We start from the raw sequence: 10,989 nt of genomic DNA on the forward strand, positions 1-10,989 counted from the left end.
CTCGAGGAGATATTTGTACATCCATGTTCATAGCAGCATTATTCACAATGGCCAAAAGGTAGAAGCAAACCAGGGGTCCACTGATGCATGAATGAACAAACAGATTGCTGTGTATACATAAAATGAACATGATTGAGCATTAAGAAGGAAGGAAATTCCGAGACATGCTACAACGTGGATGAACCTTGAGGACATTACGCTCGTGAAATAAGCCAGTCGCAGAAAAATAATTATTGTATGGTTCCACTTACATGAGGTACTAAAGTAGTCAAATTCGTAGAGATAGAAAGTAGAATGGTAGTCACCAGGGGCTGGGGAGGGAGGAATGGGGAGTTGTTGTTTAATGGATACAGAGTTTCAGTTTTGCAAGATGATCAAGACTTAAGCAGATAGATGGTAGTGATACAAATGTACTTTCTTTTACAGAGCCATTTTTCTCTCAAGAAGGGAGCTGCAGCCTTGGGCATTGGAACAGACAGTGTGATTCTGATTAAATGTGATGAAAGGTGAGCATGAATCTGCAACCCTTGTCGGTTAGCAGTTTGCAAATTCTACACATATATCTTAAAAGGACTAAAGTCGGAAAACAGGCAATGACTGTAGAACAGCAAACCTGCGTCCATCCCAGCCGCTGGCCTTTGCTGTTTCCTTTTCACTCGTGCTTGGAGTCCTGGGACATTGTTCCTCCATGCCACTAACGCATTCACAGCCTTTGACTGAATCAGAACCTTTGTTAAATCAATCAAAATATTCTGCACCAAGAAGGCGCAGAAGGACATTCGTCACCTGGGCACTTAAGCAACAACCAGCAGGTTGAGAACTGATTTATGGAGGTGTCATCATTCCAGGCACCAAAGATTGTGTGAACTTGATGGAGTGATTACAGGAGGGGGGACAGTTTAGGGAGCAAGAGGTAAATAATGCCCCCAGCAACTCATCAGCTCAGTGCCTGAGCCAAAGAGCTCTCTTAGGAAACATCCGTCTTAATTGGCACCCAAACTTTGTAGGTACTCTGGAAAAAGGTTGAGGGGAGGTTAAAATATTAATATAAGAAAATACATTTAGTCTTTAAAGGATGGAGTAAGAAATTCCACTAAATTAAAAGGATGCCACCCATTTCACCATTTATTTATTCATATATATTTATTAGACAGACATTTATGACTGCTCACCATGGCACTAGGCTCTAGAATAGCATTAGGTGTAATCCCAGTTCCCTGACTGTGTATGGCCTAAGTGGGGAGATGCGGTAACGTCAGAAGGATGGCAGGCTCACCTGAGGTGGAGCAGGGGAGGTGAAGTGCTGGAACTGACAGGAATTACTGACTGGCCGATGAGTGTGCAGGTTGAGAGGTGAGTCGAGGGGGAACGCCAGGCTTCGGGCTCACCAGCTAAGCCCTCGCGGTGCTATTCTCTGAGGCAGAGAGCCCCGCCAAAGTGAAAAGTTTAGATTTGGAGCTGCCGAGTGTGAAGAGCTTATGAGATGAGACGTCCAAGTGAGGGTGTCAGGTAGGCAACTGGGAATAGCAGCCTGGATGTCAGAAGGTGTACAGTGGGAGCCACGCAGAGTGGCCTGGGACAGAGCTCAGGAGCATCCCCATTTCGGGGACAGGCAGAGTCAGAGGGGCCTGCAGTGGAGACTGGGAAGCAACAGCCACAGTTGTTGGAGAAGGCATCAGGACCCAGGGCCATGAGGGCCATGGGCGTGTTTCCTGAAGGAGTGGTTAACAGCAGCAAATGCCACCAGTAGATGAAACGAGGGTCAACAACTGCCCCTCAGCTTTCCTGGTGGCTGGCGAGTCTGGCAGGAACAGCTTCAGTAGAGGTGTGAGGGTAGAAAGCAGTTTGCAGGGGCTCGAAGGGTGAGGGGAGAGGAAATGGAGATAGAAGGCAGACGTTTCTAGAGGTGGAGCCGTGAAGGGAAGGTGGTAGGGCAGAAGCTCGACGGAGAAGATGTCGAGTGCAGGATGGTTTTGGTTTGGTTGTTTTTTTTTTTTTTTTTTTTTTTTTTTGTGATTCGCGGGCCTCTCACTGCTGCGGCCTCTCCCATTGCGGAGCACAGGCTCCGGACACGCAGGCTCTCTCACTGTCGTGGCCTCTCCGGTTGCAGAGCACAGGCTCCGGACACGCAGGCTCAGCAGCCATGGCTCACGGGCCCAGCCGCTCCGCGGCATGTGGGATCTTCCCGGACCGGGGCACGAACCCGTGTCCCCTGAATCGGCAGGCGGATTCTCAATGACTGCGCCACCAGGGAAGCCCGGTTTGGTTGTTTTAAGGAAGGGAACTCAAGGTGTATTTAACTGTGCAATGAAGGGTCTGCTAGAGATGAAATGTGGATTATATGAAAAAAAAAAAAAGGGATAAAATAGCCGAGCCTTCATTTCCTTTGTAAGTTCCTTATTCTTTTGGCTAAAATTATGTAGGATCTTCCTCTCAAGAGCTCACAAGAAGTCTGAAATCATGTTACATTATAAAATGGGAAGGAGACAGAGGGGGAAACAGGAGTGGTGATGGAAGGGCAGGGGCGAGGTTTAGGGAGGGCTGGCAGGGAGCGGAGGGGGCAGGGCTCTGGGCTATTGCTGCGCTGACCAGCTGCTGATGGATTTCAGTCGGGAAACCCTCAGAGTTGGAAGGGTTATTGGACCTTTATTCATCCAGCCTTTTTTTTTTTTTAACTTTGTATTTTTGTGAATAATTTCAAACAAAGAAAAATTACAAGGATACTAACAGGAACTCTCATACACCCTCATCCAAATTCACCAATTGTTAACATTCTGACATATTTGCTTGATCACTCTTTCTCTCCATGTATGCCATTTAATATTACATGTTGAATGTAATGAATATTACATGCATAAATTATTTGTATATTATAGATATAATTTTTTCGGAACCATTAGAATTCCTTGCAGACATGTCCTTTTTACGCCTTAATACTTCAATGCATATTTTTTGATAACAAGGATATTCACTTACATAATCACAGTCCAGTTATCAAAATCAGGAAATTTGACATTGACACAAGACTATTATTTAATCTATACACCCTATTCAAATTTCATCAGTTGTCCCAATACTGTCCTTTGGAGCTATTTTTTTTCCCTGTCCAGGATCACAGATTACACTTAGTTGTCATGCCTTTTTATTCCCCTTTAATCTGAAACATGTCCTCATCCTTCCTTTGTTTTCCATGACATTGATATTTTGAAGAGTGTAAACCATTTATTTTGCAGAATATTTCTTAATTTGGCTTTGTCTGACGTTTCCTTACAGTTAGATTTCAGGCGATGCATTTTGGGCAGGAATTCCAGGGAGGCGATGCCTGTCTTCCTCAAGTGCATCTGATCAGGAGTAATGTCCGCTTGCCTATTGGTTAAGGTGGTGCCTACCAGGTCTCTCCACTGTAAAATGACTATTCTCTACTTTGCAGTTAGTAAATATCTGTAGGGGATGCTTTAAGACTATATAAATATTGTGTTCCTCCTAAAACATTCGTTTAGTAGTTTAGCATCCATTGATGATTCTTGCCTGAATTATTATTACGATGGTTGCAAAATAGTGATTTTCTAACGCCATCATTCCTTCTAAGTTTACTAGTTCCTTTCATTCTACTGTAAGGAAGAACTTTACCCTTTTCTCTCTCTCTCTCCATCTCTCTTTCTCTGTCTCTGTCTGTCAGTCTATCTGTATGTCTCTGTTATTTATTATCAGTATGGACTTACAGGTACTTTAAGAAAGTAATTCTCTCTAGCATTCTCTTCCCATTCTCTTAGATTTCTCCATCGCTTGCTCCTTCAGGGTTCCCTTTCACTTACCTAAATTACTAGTAAATTGCTGTTAAACCTTACAGAAAATAAGTCTGACCAAGATACGTGATGCCTGGTTGGCACAGAAAGTAATTTCTCTAGCATTCTCTTCCCATTCTCTTAGATTTCTCCATCGCTTGCTCCTTCAGGGTTCCCTTTCACTTACCTAAATTACTAGTAAATTGCTGTTAAACCTTACAGAAAATAAGTCTGACCAAGATACGTGATGCCTGGTTGGCACACGACTAGAAGAGTCACCAGCCTTCCTAGCTCCCTTGTAACACAAGAATTCTGTTAGCTATTTTGATTAACACTTTTATACCACAAAAATTAACTACTTATGCTTTTGTGTACATTTTTAGTTCTTTCAACTTATCGCTTAGCTTTGTCAGTTACAGTTACATTTCCCTTCTCTTGTGAATTGCCACACTTTACCACACAATTGATGTAAACAATTGAAAGTATAAATAATCTGGGGTCATTATGCTCTTTTATTAAATTAGCTGAGTTGTGGCCAGTGCCTGGAGGCAGTAGGGAAGCTAATTAACTTTCTGGTCCTCAGGGAGCTACTGAGTGCACCTTAATAAGATAGACTTCACCCTGAATCAATTATTATTGCTCAGGGCTGTGGGGAGCCCCCTGAGTGTCATATCTCCTATGGGTTTGGATGCAGAGAATTCAGAGATGCTAGCAGTGTCTGTGCTTCATTATGTCCTATACCAGGAAGGATTCTAAAATAATAATAGCTGACACATATGGAGTGTTTATTACACACCAGGCACAGTCCTAAGCACTTTACACAGTTGCTCTAATTCATTCGTTTATTAGAGACACAGAAGTATGTTACCTCACATTTCCCTGGTGCTGACATAGGTTGTGAAGAGTTTTTATATACACAGTAGTCTTAAACGGTATGACGTGGTCTCCTTTCTCCACTTGACTCATGGTCTTGGCAGGGTGTGACAGCTCCAAGGTCACATAGCTGGGAAGTGAAGAATCAGAGGTTGGACTCAGAAGAGAACTCCAAGTGTTCAACAATTAAGCATGGTCCCTTCTTTTTTTGTGTTTTCCATTTTTTTTTTTAAGTTGTGGTAAAATACACATAAAATTTACCCTCTTAACCGTTTTTAAGTGTACAGGTCGGCAATGTGAACTATGCTCACATTGTTGTGCTACCATCACCGCTTTCTATCTCCGAAACTCTTTTCATCTTGCCAAACTGAAAGTCTAACCCCATTCAAAACTCTCCGCTCTCCTTCCCCCCAGCCCCTGGCAACTGCTATCCTACTTTCTGTGTCTGTGAATTTGCTTTCAGTACCTCACTCCTTTTTGTCTTTTTGTGATTAACTTGTTTCACTCAACACAATGACTGCCTCAAGGTTCATCGTGTGTAGCAAATGTCAGAATTTCCTTCTTTTTTATGGCTGATTCCTCTGTTGAAGGACACTTTAGGTTGTTTCCTAACCTTGTCCATTGTGAATACCGCTGGAATTCACACGGGAGTACAGATTATCTCTTTGAAATATTGATTTCATTTCCTTTGGATAATTACCAAGGAGTGGGATTCATAGATCACATTCTATTTCTACTTTTAACCATACTGTTTCCGTTGTGGCTGTATTAATTTACATTCCCCCCAAGAGTGTACAAAGGTTTCCTTTTCTCTACAAACTTACCAACATTTGTTTTTTCTTGTCTTTTTGATAATAGCCATCCTAACGAACTGTTAGGATGTAACTAATAGCAACATGTAACTGTATGTGTCAGCATACAGTATTTGTTTTTCTCCTTCTGACTTACTTCACTCTGTATGACAGACTCTAGGTCCATCCACCTTGCTACAAATAACTCAATTTCGTTTCTTTTTATGGCCGAGTAATATTCCATTGTATATATGTGCCACATCTTCTTTATCCATTCATCTGTCGATGGACGCTTAGGTTGCTTCCATGTCCTGGCTAGTAAATAGTGCTGCAGTGAACATTGTGGTGTGTTCTCTTCTTTTACTCTTTTTGAATTATGGTTTTCTCAGGGTATATGCCCAGTAGTGGGATTGCTGGGTCATATGGTAGCTCTATTTGTAGTTTTTTAAGGAACCTCCATACTGTCCTCCACAGTGGCTGTATCAATTTACATTCCCACCAACAGTGCAAGAGTATTCCCTTTTCTCCACACCCTCTGCAGCATTTATTGTTTGTAGATTTTGTGTGTGTGTGTGTGTGTGTGTGTGGTATGCGGGCCTCTCACTGTTGTGGCCTCTCCCGTTGAGGAGCACAGGCTCCGGACGCGCAGGCTCAGCAGCCATGGTTCACAGGCCTAGCCGCTCCGCGGCACGTGGGATCTTCCCAGACTGGAGCACGAACCCGTGTCCCCTGCATCGGCAGGCGGACTCTCAACCACTGCGCCACCAGGGAAGCCCTGTTTGTAGATTTTTTGATGATGGCCATTCTGACCATGTGAGATGAGAGGAGATATCTCACTGTAGTTTTGATTTGCATTTCTCTAATGATTAGTGATGTTGAGCATCCCTTCATGTGTTTGTTGACAATCTGTATATCTTCTTTGGAGAAATGTCTATTTAGGTCTTCTGCCCATTTTTGGATTGGGTTGGTTGTTTTTTTGATATTGTGCTGCATGAGCTGCTTGTATATTTTGCAGATTAATCCTTTGTCAGTTGCTTCATTTGCAAATATTTTCGCCCATTCTTAGGGAAGTCTTTTCATCTTGTTTATGGTTTCCTTTGCTGTGCAAAAGCTTTTAAGTTTCATTAGGTCCCATTTGTTTATTTTTGTTTTTATTTCCATTTCTCTAGGAGGTGGGTCAAAAAGGATCTTGTTGTGATTTATGTCATAGAGTGTTCTGCCTATATTTTCCTCTGAGAGTTTTATAGTGTCTGGCCTTACATTTAGGTCTTTAATCCATTTCCAGTTTATTTTTGTGTATGGTGTTAGGGAATGTTCTAATTTCATTCTTTTACATGTAGCTGTCCAGTTTTCCCAGCACCACTTATTGAAAAGGCCGTCTTTTCTCCAATGTATATTCCTGCCTCCTTTATCAAAGATACGGTGACCATATGTGTGTGGGTTTATCTCTGGGCTTTCTAGCCTGTTCCATTGATCTATATTTCTGTTTTTGTGCCAGTACCATATTTTCTTGATTACTGTAGTTTTGTAGTATAGTCTGAAGTCAGGGAGCCCAATTCCTCCAGCTCTGTTTTTCTTTCTCAAGATTGCCTGGGCTATTTGGGGTCTTTTGTGTTTCCATACAAATTGTAAAATTTTTTGTTCTAGTTCTGTGAAAAATGCCAATGGTAGTTTGATAGGGATTGCATTTAATCTGTAGATTGCTTTGGGTAGTATACTCATTTTGACAATGTTGATTCTTCCAATCCAAGAACATGGTATGTCTCTCCATCTGTTTGTAACATCTTGAATTTCTTTCATCAGTGTCTTATAGTTTTCTGCATACAGATCTTTTGTCTCCTTAGGTAGGTTTATTCCTAGGTACTTTCTTCTTTTTGTTGCAGTGGTAAATGGGAGTGTTTCCTTAATTTCTCTTTCAGATTTTTCAACATTAGTGTATAGGAATGCAAGAGATTTCTGTGCATTAATTTTGTATCCTGGTACTTTACCAAATTCATTGATTAGCTCTAGTAGTTTTCTGGTAGCGTCTTTAGGATGGTTTTACTTCTTCTTTTCCGATTTGGATTCCTTTTATTTCTTTTTCTTCTCTGATTGCTGTGGCTAAAACTTCCAAAACTATGTTGAATAATAGTCGTGAGAGTGGGTAACCTGGCAGTGGCAGGCTGCACAGGCTCCCGGGAGGTGAGGTATGGATAGTGACCTGTGCTTGCACACAGGCTTCTTGGTGGCTGCACTAGCAGCCTTAGCGTCTCATGCCCATCTCTGGTGTCCACGCTGATAGCCGCGGCTCACGCCCGTCTCTGGAGCTCGTTTAGGCAGTGCTCTGAATCCCCTCTCCTCGCACACCCCGAAACAATGGTCTCTTGCCTCTTAGGCAGCTCCAGACTTTTTCCTGGACTCCCCCCTGGCTAGCTGTGGTGCACTAGTCCCTTCGGGCTGTGTTCACGCCACCAACCCCAGTCCTCTCCCTGTGCTCCAGCCGAAGCCCAAGCCTCAGCTCCCAGCCCCGCTCGCCCCAGCGGGTGAGCAGACAAGCCTCTCAGGCTGGTGAGTGCTGGTTGGCACCGATCCTCTCTGCGGAGTCTCTCTGCTTTGCCCTCCACACCCCTGTTGCGCTCTTCTCCATGGCTCTGAAGCTTTCCCCCTCCCCATCCCCCATCTCCACCAGTGAAGGTGCGTCCTAGTGTGTGGAAACCTTTCCTCCTTCACAGCTCCCTCCCTGAGGGGCAGGTCCCGTCCCTATTCTTTTTTTCTCTGTTTTTCCTTTTTTCTTTTGCCCTACCCAGGTACATGGGGAGTTTCTTGCCTTTTGGGAAGTCTGAGGTCTTCTGCCAGCATTCAGTAGGTGTTCTGTAGGAGTTGCTCCACAGGTAGATGCATTTTTTATTTATCTGTGGGGACGAAGGTGATCTCCACATCTTATTCCTCAGCCATCTTGAAGGTCCCCCTCATCTTCTCCATTCTTAGCACATGTTAATATTCATCTCTTCAATGTTTTTTCACCCAGTTGTACCTTAGAATTATTTTTATAGGTTCCCATTTCTTTAAAACTCATAAAGCTCTACATAGAATTATTTTGTAATATTAAAATATCTTTATAACCTTCTTTCTCATTTCAAATGTTACATTTTCTCTCTTTTTTATTAGACTAATCAGATATTTGTATATTCATTGATCTTTTCAATGTATGAGCTTTTGAATTTATTAATTTGGTTTACTTTATAAAGTTTCTACATCACTGAAAAAACTTGTTTCATCCTTTCTGCCTACAATGTTTGTTGTTATTTTCCTAGCTTCCTGAATGAAATATGTTTAGTTATTTTTAATTCCCTGTTACTTAATTTCAAAAGCATGTCAGGCTAAACATTTTCCTCTGAGAATGATTTAGGGTGCTTCTCATATTTTTATATGCCCTATTCCCATGTCATTAATTTTTAATGTTCTGGAAGTGCGGTTTTGATTTCCTTTTTGACTCGAAAGTTATTTAGAATAGCCAAGCATGGTTTCTTACATGGTAAATTGAACTTCTGTTTTTTTTTGGGCCACGCCACAAGGTACATGGGATCTTAGTTCCCTGACCAGGGATCGAATCTGTGCCCCCTGCACTGGAAGTGCAGAGTCTTAACCACTGGACCGCCAGGGAAGTCCTTTGAACTTCTTATCATGATCCTTTTCTTCTCTGTACCAACATGTCCAGGGAAGAGGAATGGCAGTTTGGGGAGGAGGAGGGGTGATGAGAGACCACCAGCATCCCTTCCTGCCCACACAGTTTCCCTCGTCGTCTACCTCCCTCTCAGCCCCAGTGTTAATTCCCAGTGGCAGCGATAAGGTTTCATTTTCATATGAAAATAACTCTTTACTGCATCATGGTTGGGGTCCTCAGTTGCCCATCACTCTAGGGAGTAAGTATAAGTCACTGCTTTTGGAAAATGTAAAATTTTTTGTGTGTAGTTGATTAACCATGATGTGTTAGTTTCAGGTGTACAGCAAAGTGATTCGGTTATACATATACATGTATCTATCCTTTTTCAAATTCTTTTAATTACTAGAATTAGACACAAAAATCACCAAAAACATACTGTTCCCATATCCTGACCATAATGCCAAGGGATCCCATTGTGCATATTGGAAGACAAATCTTAAAGGAGAAAAATACTGTTCATTATTATAAAGTTCTTTTCCCGAATCAAACTCTATCTTAAAGGGACCAAGGAAGTTCACTGTTTATAATTGCGGTAAAATTTTTTTGGCGAAGGGCTTGGTTTTCTAAGGCCAGTCCTTCCTGAATGATCTGTTTTGACTGCTGTTTATTATTTTATCTTACGAGCCCTTCCTAGGATAAGTTATCACGTGGGTAGCAGCCGTGTGGACACACATGGAGCTCTTTTCCCCAAGGTAGTCCCTGAGAATGTTTTACTGTATAATTCCTGCAACACTTTTTTTTCCAAGTCAATCCACGCCAATTGTCAAGTCACCACACAGTCCAGACAGTTTGAAAATTCACTTCAGTCCATGAATCCCCTTTGCTTAACCTACATGACAAATAGTCTTGCTAAGCACTGACTAGTTAAAAAACAAAAACAAAAAAATAGCAGTTTTCTGTTACTCCTGTAGCCTTTGGGGGCTACATAGAACAATATCATCTAAGGATGATAGAGTGATAAGTTTTAGCGGGAGGGTCTATGTTTTTCTTATTTTACTCATCAGTACTAACAGCAATACGAACTGGGAACTACTCAGTCCAGGGTGGGTGCTTCCAAGAAACCACAGTGGAAATATGACCTACATCATTACAATTCTAGGACTCAACCTGAAAGGTTTCTTGTTAAGTCAAGGTAGCAGGCATTTTTTCATAAACCCCATAAACGCTTCGGAAGACATTTATTGTGCAGCACTGAGAACCCCGGGATCTGATGTCAGAATACAGCTCTAAGTTTGAAATCTGCCCCTACTAACTGTGTGGCATCCTGCAAATCACACAATGCTAGTAACGCTAGTGATAACAATGAGACTAACATGCATTGACTAGTTACTATATGCTAGGCAGAGTTTTATACTTAGTGCTTTACAGTGTTTGATATTTACTGTGTCATTCAATCCTCCTGTAAACCTTGTGAGGGAGGTACTAGTAATATCAATTTATAAATGTGTAAACAGAGGAACTGAATTCTTCAAATACACACAAGTAGCATAGGGTCTGGAGTGGAAACCTGGTTACTGTCTCCACATTCCAAACTTTTAGCCACATTCATCCGCTTCGATGAGCCTTAGTGTCCTTATCTGCAGAGTAAGGACAGTAAAAATTCTCTTGCGGGGTTGGCATGAGTGGCAGAGATCAGGAGTAAGGCATAGTACAGTGACTGCTTCTAAAACTGGTAATTCGTTATCACTGCCGGGGCTGCTGCTATCAACGGTGGTTGTAACATTAGTCAATTTCAAACGCGAAGGGTCACGCGTCCTTTCTTCTTTGCACACAAATCTCTGTGAACAGAGCCAAGCTCTAAGCACTTAGGAAAGGTTGGTAGAATTATTATAGTTCA

General features: G+C 42.1%; 1 protein-coding gene across 1 annotated transcript in view; it reads left to right on the top strand.

The window, feature by feature from the left end:
* The window catches only part of GAD2 (glutamate decarboxylase 2), a 67,362-nt gene that overhangs the window by 24,793 nt on the left and 31,580 nt on the right, over positions 1–10,989 (top strand). The window contains exon 8 of the mRNA XM_007445868.1: positions 427–506. Coding sequence (XP_007445930.1) covers positions 427–506 — 80 coding nt within the window. The remainder of the gene's footprint in view (positions 1–426; positions 507–10,989) is intronic.

The sequence above is a fragment of the Lipotes vexillifer genome, unplaced genomic scaffold, assembly GCF_000442215.2.
Source record: "Lipotes vexillifer unplaced genomic scaffold, Lipotes_vexillifer_v1.1 scaffold738, whole genome shotgun sequence".
In the NCBI taxonomy this organism is placed as follows: Eukaryota; Metazoa; Chordata; class Mammalia; order Artiodactyla; family Lipotidae; genus Lipotes; species Lipotes vexillifer.